The sequence below is a fragment of the Exserohilum turcica genome (assembly GCF_000359705.1).
Source record: "Exserohilum turcica Et28A unplaced genomic scaffold SETTUscaffold_21, whole genome shotgun sequence".
NCBI lineage: Eukaryota > Fungi > Ascomycota > Dothideomycetes > Pleosporales > Pleosporaceae > Exserohilum > Exserohilum turcicum.
Genome location: NW_007360037.1, coordinates 523,945 through 534,615, shown reverse-complemented (window position 1 = coordinate 534,615; position 10,671 = coordinate 523,945). Strand labels below are relative to the sequence as shown.

General features: G+C 53.3%; 2 protein-coding genes across 2 annotated transcripts; both read right to left on the bottom strand.

The window, feature by feature from the left end:
- Positions 1-1,416: 1,416 nt before the first annotated feature.
- SETTUDRAFT_39748 (uncharacterized protein) lies at positions 1,417-7,470 on the bottom strand (the record flags this gene model as incomplete). The annotated part of the gene is made up of 5 exons (XM_008027927.1): positions 1,417-5,512; positions 5,537-6,403; positions 6,456-6,583; positions 6,628-6,896; positions 6,978-7,470. The coding sequence occupies 5 exons, from the start codon at positions 7,468-7,470 to the stop codon at positions 1,417-1,419; spliced, it is 5,853 nt and encodes a 1,950-aa protein (XP_008026118.1).
- Positions 7,471-8,398: 928 nt separating this feature from the next.
- SETTUDRAFT_169347 (uncharacterized protein) lies at positions 8,399-10,533 on the bottom strand (the record flags this gene model as incomplete). The annotated part of the gene is made up of 3 exons (XM_008028049.1): positions 8,399-9,474; positions 9,524-9,953; positions 10,000-10,533. Coding segments are annotated over 3 exons (1,931 nt in total), but the record flags the coding sequence as incomplete, so codon positions are not given.
- Between the last annotated feature and the right edge of the window lie 138 nt (positions 10,534-10,671).

The window sequence follows — 10,671 nt, the reverse complement described above, 5'->3', positions numbered from 1 at the left end:
GACTGTCTCGGCGTTCGACTTATTTTGCTATTACAGACTAGAAAACTATTATAGCGTTTTTGAATTTTGTGCCACAGTAGGCAAAGACTGTCCTGGCGGTTGGATATGGTGCCACAGCGGGATCAGGCTGTCTCGGCGTTTAGATATAGGATTTTTAATTTTTGTTGTTTTATTTAGTGTTTTTAATTGTTTTTGGTTTCGTTTAGTAGTCTCCCTATTAGTCATCGGGGCGGTCTGTGCGTTCTCGAAGATTTTCGCATTTCGAACACGTCGCAAGAATACCGACAATACCCCCTCTAGCACCTCAACGAGAGGGCTGCACACATTAGAGGTGGCGTAAATCGGTTTCTCGCGACGTGTTACCCCTATATCTGATAGAAAATTGACGAGTTTTGATGAAAGATTTCTGCTTAAAAGTTGGTGTGTGTGATCATCTCCTCATCGCCGGCATTCCCACCACAGCAAAAACCACCACAGCTCAACTACACAGCCCGCGCGACACAGCCCTAGAGACCGCGATATAACGCCCGTTATCCCAAGTAACTCAGCAGATCCCTCAACGCCACCACATGCCCATCCCAGCGCACAAACCCCCGATCCCAGATCCCACACCAACACCACCACCACGACCGCGTCGTCGCGCACACGCCGCTCGAGAATCGATATCCTGCACGACCTGCAAGCAGACGAGGATCCGCTGCTGCGCGAGTATGCGCGTCTCAGTCTTCTTGAAAGCGCCGCGCAGCAATGTCCAGTCGCGGTTCCAGTTCCAGTGCCAGTTCCAGTGCCAGTGCCAGCATCACTACTTACAGAAACAACAACAACAACAACAACAACACCAACAACATATTAATCCTATTCGCCCCAGCCCCAGCCCCAGCATGCAAGCTGTAAACCAGACTCCGCACTGCCCCCGCCACAATCCCCCGTGGCCCCCCAAAGACGCACACCGTGTGTCAGTAGCAAGTTCAGATTCGGATTCGACGTATTCGACGTACTCGCTGTCCACGCTATCGAGCTTTACGTATGATGCTCCGGATACACATGCGATGCAGATGCAGATGCAGAAGAAGAGTGCGGGAGAATACCATGCTGCTCCTTTGCGGGGGGCTGAGAGGGCGAGAGTACCAGGTAGACAGAGGAGCAAGGAACAGCGGAAGAATGGGGTGGAGAGAGAGGGAGGTAGTGATGAGGGAGATGTGTGGGGGTATCTGGGAGATAGGATTGAGCGGTAGATGATTCCCGTACACCGTCCTAACATGTATGAATACTTAGGGTGTTCGTAGTTGCACTGACATGGACATTTGAAATTCTTCACACATGGATTGATCGCAGCTAGCGTTGAGCAGAGAAATGACATCTATACCCTAGATTACCACGTCTAACCAACATTGTACATATCTCTATCCCAACCCCTTACCCACGCTTGATCAACCCCCTTTCCTCAGCCATCCTAACCATCTCCTCATTCTTCTTCCGCTGCGCTTGCAGCTCCTCGGCCCGTTTCCTCTCATTCTCCCTCTCCAACTGGTCAGGACGCCTGACGGCAATGTCCTTTGGCTTGTTATCCGAGAAGAAGAATTTGAGGCTCTTCTCGATAACGTAACAAGCGACAAAATCAAAGGCCATGATGGTGGTAATCATAATCTTGAATTCGGTAGTAAAGGGAACAAGCTTGAGCTTTTCGTTGAGCTCAGGAATAAACTCTGTGGCGCAAGAGAACGCAACACCAGAAACAGAGACCAGTCCCCAGTACATGCCCTTGTTTTCACGGATGGACTCACGGAAAGGACGGCCTTGGTAGTTGATGGCAAAGGTCGAGATTTGCTGGATGAGCTGTAGCAGGTAGATGGCCGAGTTGAGCAGCGATGGCTCAAAGTCCTTCTCCAGATCCGGGTTGGGGTCCTTGGGCTCAACACGCTGCACATACTGGCTGACGTAGATGAGCGTGATGATGTGGATGGCGAACTGGCCCAACACGGATCCAATAATGTAGGTGTTGAAGATATTGGACTGTGGGCGTTCCTTGGACAGCGCTTCGACAGTCTTCGCGCGGGAGATGGAGAGGAAACAGACACTCATCATCATTCCAGAGATGGTGACTTGTCCATCACCAAACTTGATGCCATCGAGGTAGAGAACCGACAAACTGTAGGCGGAGATTAGACAGTTCAGGGCAAGAATCTTGTACATCTGAATCGTCGCAACGAGCGTGCAACGGCCTTGACGGATGATGTTGGGGATGGCAACAACGTTGGCAAGCTTGGAAGTAAAGGGCGCAGCGACAGACGCATCACCGAGCTTGATGGTCGGGGGCTCACCAGCCAGCTCCTCCATTTCCTGGGCCATCATCTTCTCCTGCATTTGCTGAGCAAAGTTGGCAGCACCCTGAGGCTGTTGTTGAACGGCGTTATCAGTAGTTACGGCTCCGTTGGCCGCGCCGTTGGCGTCAGTGAGGAGACCCTTCCTCTTGGCTTGATTCTCCATTGCTTTCTCATAATGCGGGTTGGTAGGACCTGGGGGATATAAATGAGCAATCATGATGGGAACAGGTGGCGGAGGCTGGTTGAAGCGCTGCATGAGGTTGACCTGCTTCTCGTAGACATTCTTCATTTGCGTATTGCGGAAGTGTTCGCCGATCTTGTCAAGGTCTTCGCGGGTGCCGTTGAGTAGAGCAACACCGATATGAGCCTGCTTCAAGGCACCAACATCATTGGTACCATCACCAGCCATGAGAGTAGTGTAGCCGCGATCCTTGAGACCAAGAAGAATCTCCTCCTTCTGCTTTGGCGAGACACGAGCGTAGACCCAGGTGTATCGTAGAATTTGGTTCCATCCAGGCTGGCCAGAGAATTTAGCAAGCGCGTATCCAGTAAGGCAGATATCCTTGGTCTTCAGAATTTCATCGTCCAGCGGCTTGGTCGGGTCAACGGGAATGCTGATCTTGTCGTCAACGCTACGCCACACGAGCTTTTCACCAGAGTCGTCATTTTCAGGCGCGTCGAGAATGTAGCACTCGCGATCGACAATCTCAACCTGCTTAGCAACGTGAACGGCCGTAAGCGGGTTGTCACCAGTAATCATGACTACACGATGGCTGGACTCGTTCAGGGAACGCACAGCCTCGATAGCGTCAGGCTTGAGAGGACACTGAAGGACAAGGAAACCGGCAAAGTGGAGGTCAGACTCGACCTGCTCGCGCTTGAGATCGTTGATGCGGCTTTGGCCCCATTCTCCATCGTCTGAAAGGAACTTGTACGCCAGGGCGAGCACACGGCCACCGTTGCGGGTGAAATGCTTAAAGGTTTCCTCGTAGTGCGGGGGAGTGTTGACCAACATCTTGCGGATAGTTTCGGGCGCGCCCTTGACCGCAGCGATTGTGCTCTTGACCTTGCGACCCGTCTTTGCATTGTTAACAAGGACGGTAGCGACGGAACTTTGGCGCTTGAGGGCAGACGAAAATTGGAAGCGGCGGCGGATTTGAACAAGTTCGGCATGGGATTTGATAGTAGTCATCGTGGCCTGGAGAGTGTCTTTGGCTCCGAGTTTCCAGCCAAGAGACTGAAGCGTAGCCCTTTCCATCGGCTCACCCACAGTCTCGCCATCATCCAGCTTGACCAGAGCATGAGCGGCAGCAAGCACCAATGTAGTTTCGGTACTGACGTCCGTGAGCCTTGCGAGATCTGTGTGCGCACCATCTGCTGCAACGGTCACGCCGCTTTCTCCCAGAGAGAGTCCAGCAATGCCGTCCACAACCAAGTCCTCACCAGTCAATGTACCTGTCTTGTCGAAGCAAGCCACGTCGACCTGACCGGCAAAGGGAATACGGAATGGCTCTGTACAGAAGATGGCGTACTTGCTCAGCGCAGCGAGAGAAGTATTGACAGCCAAACTGAGTTCCATGGGAAGTTCAGGAGGCACGACACTGGTGACAATGAGGACACAGTCGAGGAGGAGCTTGTTGCGCTGGCGGTCTAGTCGGACACCTTCCTGCCAAACGTACCACGAGGCAGCGACGGCGAAGATGGTAAGGAAGAGAATGAAGAAGAGGGCTTCGACGTTGTTGGCAGAAACGCGCTCAGTAGCGAAGATCATGGTCCTGACGAGGCTTCCCTGGTTGGTCTCAAATCCAGTCTTGATCACGACAGCAATGGCGCCCTTGTCCGGTGGTGGGGGAACGCCTGACGAAAGTATCGGGACAACGCCACCATCTTCCTCGGCGCTGTTTCCATGCGACACCTGGAGAACTTTGGTACCACCCCAGAGGAACGAGTTCTTATCCAGACCCTCAGGCTCGATGCGTGCATCGCCAGGCCGCAGTTGAACCGATTCCTTGAGTACCGGTGTACTCTCTCCTGACAGCATGGCCTCGTTGACGATGGCCGAACCCTCGAGAAGCAGCATGTCGCATGCGACGCCAGAGTCTTCCTTTGTCCTTCCGACGCTGACGACATCGCCTGGAAGCAGCTTGTCGCTCATAACCTCCTGCCACTTCTTCTGCCTGTATACCAGAATCTCATAGGGCTTAATGCTCATGCCGCGGAACTCGTTCAGCGTCCTCTGCCTCTGCCACACGACGGTGCTCTCGAACACAACGAGCATGAATAGGGTGAACAGCGAGTAGTACCAGTATTCGTCGAGCATCCACAGCCCCACACAGAAGACCTGGAAGACAAAGAAGGGCGCAACGGCGTGTTCCTTGAACAGCTCTGTAAATGTCGGCACGGGGATATCGAAAGCGTTGTCGCCATAGTGCTGGTGGAGGCGCTCAATCTCCGCGAAAGAGGTGAGGCCCTGTGTCTGCTGGAACGTCTTGAGCAGCGGCTTGGGTTCGGTGTCAAGGGCATAGGAGAGGGGGGCAAAGGAGCCCTTTTCGGCGTCGTAGAGAAAGCGGCGCTTCTGGAAGAGAAACGAGATGTTTGGCTTTCCGCCGACGTTGTCACGAATCAACTTGACAATCTCGGCGGCGCCGGCGTTCTTGACAGGCTGCACCTTGATGAGCTGTGCGCTGCGCACGTCATTGGCCGACGTCGTGGTGAAGGCGCTCTTGAGGTTGACGTTCCAGTGCGTCATGAGCCAGAAGAGCGACTGGAAGGTGGTGATGCTGGCAATCCAGACAAAGGTCCATTCCGACGACTGGATGTACTGCTCGTAGCGCTGGGGCGAGAAGTAGATGGCGGAGAAGGCGGGCCATATTATGAGGAACGGCCAGATGTACGTGTGCAGCTGCAATGGCAGCGGGTTGTGCAGGCTGGCCTGCTTGATCTGGGGGTTGTCGACAAGCGGCGCCATGGTGGGTGTGTCGTGGCCAGACGAAGGTCCGTCTACGAAGATTATGCCCGCCGCCATGCCTCGCCATCGCGTAGCCATCGGCGTTAGTTTCCCCGACCCTGGAACATTCACGAACCAGGGCCGAATGCGGACTAGCGCCAAACATGGCCCTGTGCCGCCCATGCCCATGCAGTCATCACGCATAATGGCGCATGGCAGCCTTTCCAGCAACATGGTCATGCTATGATTACTTCGTCAGACAAACCAGTTATCCACCTTCCATCTGCCCTCTTCGAAATCCATCGGTGCGCTGTATTCCTTTGCGCTGTATGCCTTTTCCTGCTCCCATATCTGCGTTGCCGTCATGCGTAGCCGATGCTGCATCATGTCTGTCCATATCCTCTCCAGTTTGTCCTCAAAGAACACGTCTGTCCATGCAATGTGCTGCATGATACCTTCTAGCTCAGCTCGCTGCCGGATCTCCATTGCTCCACACAACTCGCTCAGTCTTGTAATCCACCAAGTGTGATCTGTATCCGACACTACGACAGAGCAGGCTACAACTAGGGCCCAGATCAGCATCTTCGGATTCTTCTCGCGCTTCCACACTTCGAACATGGAGGCTCTGGGGCGGTCAATGGCGATGCGCAGCCGACCCAGGAGAATGGTGAAGATTTTCGCATTCGTCGGTAGGCCCCGTAAAGCTGCGTACACAAAGAGAAGGGTTGCAGCAACAAGGCCTTCGACCACACTGGCTGCATCTGCTCTGTGTTTTTGCTCCTCGTAACCCTCGTCCTTGCACTCACCAAAATCCCTATCAAACTCAATAAACTCGCGTGACCGATCAGGTATGGAGAGAATGATGAACTGCGTGTGGTAGAGGAGGTTGCTGAGCGTAAGTCTGTCAACACGTCGAGACCAATGTGCCGAAATCGCCAGCGCGATTCGATGTAACCTGTAAAATATGTTGAAAGTCTCGACTGCTGCGAGAGACAGTTGAAGCAGCGATGTTGGCGACGTGCATGCTGCTTCTTCCAGGAGCTCGTCTGGCAAAGGGGGTGCGTCTGGGTCAAGGCACACAAGCGGGAACGAAGGAGCCGTCCGGAAAGCTGCGGCAGTATGGAAATCCACCCTGGGATGCCGCGTTAACAGGCACATGGTGTGTCCAGTGTATCAAGGCTTACCATAGAATGGCGCGCAGCAAGCCATCGTTGTGCCCGAATGCGAATAAGCCGCCCCGGGCCACCACCATGCGTCTCAGAGCTACCAGATGTAACTGGGCTTGATCATAAGCCCCGAATAGATTCTGGCCCTAGTTAGCAACCAAGGAGATTTACGGCTGAACAGGCTTCTCACCTCGAAACTGGCAAGAGTCAAGACGGTGCCAATCACCTCGTCCGAGACCACTCCTCCAGACTCGGTGAGTTTGGAACAGATGACCTTGATTGCATCATTCTTGTGCCTTAGGTGACAGCAGTGCAGTTCACTAAGCCCCTTTGCGAGCACGCCATAAATCGCCCAGGTAGCCAGCGTCGCATGCATGAGACCAGCGTCATGGATGGTGAAGGATGGCCAGGTGTTTTTGGCATCAATGGCAATCGAGTTACTCTTTGGTGCGCCCTTGTCTAGATTAGTGTCAGCGCGGAGAACTCCCCTGCTTGTATAATTCCTCTAACGTGGAACCGTGTTTTTGAAAGGATACGCACACAATCGAAACAGCATGTCGAACTGCGGTGTCCCTGGCACTGGTAGAATGTCGAAAGGGTCGATACGATGAGCACTCGGGTCTAACCTCAGCTTGAACTTTTTGACTACGACACTCCCCACTTCTCCTTCGCTTTTGTCACTTGTTTCCACTGACATGCTGTGTCTTGCTTCATCACCTAGTGAGCCTTCAGTCGTCTTTGACGTGGTCTTGGGTGTCCGACTTTTTTTCGCCTTGCTCTTGTTCTTTACTTTCTTCGACTCCCGTTTAGAATCATTTTCATTGCCCGATTTGGGCAGGCGGAAGCGATTGTTCAGTTGCTGTCTTGCCATGACTGTGATTGCCGAGCTATGCTCTGATTTGCCCGCCTGGCGTGCAGTTGTCTTTGTTTCGAAGAAATTCCGCATTACTAGCCGGCGGATCATGCCTCGCTCTGCTCCATTGGGCAGATGTGGCTTTTCTGTCGTCACAAAGAACTCGTATTCACGCGCCATGGTTGTAGCTGCAGGAGCTTCCGTCGGTGGCTGATGTGGCGATAAGGAAAGACTGGGCATACTCTGGTTACTGTTGTTTGATGTGTTTGATGCGCCTGGCATTATGAAGATGGCGTTCTTTATAGCGGCGCGAAGATATATGCAAGAATTAGAAGCCCGAAGCGCACGGTAGAGGCGGTGTCGATGACCCCGGTGAGCCGCTTGCCTTCAGGAGACACCTTGTCGCTCGTAGCTGAAACGGTGCACGAACCCAAGGCCAGACTGTTCCGATAACAAACATTCACACTAGGGCTGGTGGCAAAACAGAGGCCGCCCTTATTTGTGGCAATAGCAGATTATATAAAGCTTCGAGTGATTACGGCAGCGGGGTAGAGGCGTGGGAAACGTCCTGCGATTGGAGAGTCGTTCGTATGCACCTTGCATCTTCACTAAGACGCAAGCACAAGCTCCACCCATTGACAAGCTTCAGCTGGTAATCTAACCCGCTGAGGCTGAGACGAATCGAGGAGCATGCATGGAACCAGCACTCTCGCTTGGACCGATCAACAGGCACCACTTTATCCACGTATGCTGGCTCTGAGATCTGCTCATACAGTCAAGCTTTGCCGCGCCTTTGGATGATCTTGTACTGTGTTGCGTAGCCGAGATTCATGACTAATGCCACGGCATTTGTCTGGCTGCTGTGGGCGTCGCCATTGTTGCACGAGTCGAGCGCCTTCGGGGGCATATATCCGCGAGGAGTAACCCGATAGACGGCTGGGCGGCCCTAGAGTCGTCCAAATCGTTAGCACTGCTGCGTCAGCATTGCTAGCCACGTCAAGCCAATAACAGCCCTGCCATCTGAACTTCACCCCCACTCTTTTTTTAGAGAACATGCCGTTAGGGCTGGTAACGACTCAATGATTTGCCAGCGAGAATATGAGGATGTGCGCATGGTAAGGGCGCTTTAAAAAGGCGCAATTACATACTACTCGTCAGCTATACCCAGTGCGCCCATGACTGCAAACCCGCCGCGCGCAGACCTCTACTCTACAAGTCTATTTCCCCTTGTCCTCCCTCAGACTCACGATTTGGTTGAGCACAATGTCATTCTCGGTCGACTCGATATCGACACAGAAGTAAGCCGTGCGCAGGGCTTGGAAACGGACAAGAGCGTCGGACGAACCGCTCAAATCCAACGACGTCTCGCTGATGAGATTTCTGATGCCCTTCTCAATGACTGCGTTCTTGTAGATAATCTCAGAGTTGGGGTTCAGGTCTTCGGCCCAGCCTCCTGTCTTCCAGTCCAGTGTGTTTGGAGACTCGGTCTTGAAGAGCGAGTTGTACAGACGCGCCGTGACCGGGACAGCAGTCGCAGCGTCCACCCACTGAATGTAGGCCTTTGGCTTTTCTGTTCCCGGAACCTTGACGGCCTTGATCTCGGTAACGTTGCCACTCTCGTCTTTGGAAAAGGACGTCGCACGGATCGCGAATGGCACATTGTACAGACCCACAGCCTTGTTGGGGGCCAGACGGAAATAATCCGCGCTGTCTTCTTCGCGGAAGTCAGTGCGATCGATGTATACTGCATTGCCAACCTTGACTTTTCGCTCTCCAGGAATAGCGCCCTTGGGATCATACGGCACGGTGAGCTCCTGCTCGTCCTCGGCAGCAAAGTCTTCAATGATGACTTTGATGGGGTCGAGTACCATCATTTGACGTGGTACTGTTCGCTCTAGGTGTTTGCGGATTGACGCTTCGAATCGCGGCGGCTCGATTTCAGACAGCGCATCTGTGACGCCGAGCTCGTCGACAAAATTGAGCATCGCTTTGGCTGGAATACCGCGGCGGCGGAGAGCGACCATGGTAAACAGGCGAGGGTCATCCCATCCTCGCACCGCTGGTGCAATCTTCTTCGTCTCGACTGTGCCATCGGCATTCTTCTTCTCGACAGTTGTTCCTTCAACGAGCTGGAGAATACGTCGCTTCGATAAGATAGTACCACCAACACTGAGACGACCGAATCTACAATTTCTTAGTAAAAAAAACCCCTAAAACCAATGGCGTCACCTACTCTCTCTGCATGGGTCCCTTTTCCTCCGACTTTGGAATCTTCATGTCCAGTTGCTCCAGAAGCCAGTCGTACGAAATACGCGACTGGCGGAATTCAACAGTACACATGGAGTGCGTGATGCCTTCCAGAGCATCACAAATGCAGTGCGTAAAGTCGTACGTAGGGTAGATTCTCCACTTGTCGCCGGTCCTGTGGTGGTAATTCTCCTTCACAACGCGATAGGCCGGTAGATCCCACATTTGAGGGTTGCCCTCGTCTGGATCAGTCAACTTCTGCTTCATGCGGAGGAACGCCTCTCCAGCCTTGTATTTTCCATCGCGCATGGCTCGGAACTCGGCGATGGACTCTTCGATTGGTCGCGTGCGGTGAGCGCAGGCGTAGCGCTTTCCACGGTTATCGGGTCCGCCGCGCTGGTTATTGATTTCCTCTCCTGATGCTCATCAGACCTGGTTCTTCAAGTATATTGTTTAACATACGTGAACAGTGGCACACATAAGCGCCGTCTTTGTTGATCAGCACCTCGGCTAGCTCGTACAGCTTGTCAAAGTTGTCGCTGCTATAGGTAATCTTCCAAGGCTCAAAGCCCAGCCACTTGACAACGTCCAGGATAGCCTTGAAGTATATCTCATCTTCCTTCTCTGGGTTTGTGTCGTCGTAGCGCAGGTAGCATTTGCCATTGTGATGTTTTGCAAAACCAAAATCTACAGCAATAGCTTTTGCGTGTCCAATGTGAAGGAAGCCGTTTGGCTCTGGCGGGAAACGGGTCCTGACTTCGGTGACGGGCTTCTCTTCGTAGATGCGCTTCAGCCAACCTTCGGAGAAGATGTTGGTGGGCTCGCTCTTTGCGGTCGGCTTTGCCTGCTCCTTGGGGCGAAGAGCGTGTTCGGCTTTTTTGGCTTTGGCGGCTGCTTTCTTTGCTGCCTTTTCGAGCGCGCGCTTTGAGGGGCCCTTCTCCTCCTCTTTGGGTGGTTCCTCTTTGGGCGGTGCAGACGCTGAAGGTTCGGCCATGTCTGCGTGGTGTCAGGACGAAATGCGTGTATTCTAAACTAACCGTTGCAAGTAATGTCGCTAGCTCGGGGAGAGAACGCGTTGAAAGTCGCGACCTACCTGTGGAGCGTGGTGTGGGCAACAATGCAGCTTGTGTGCAG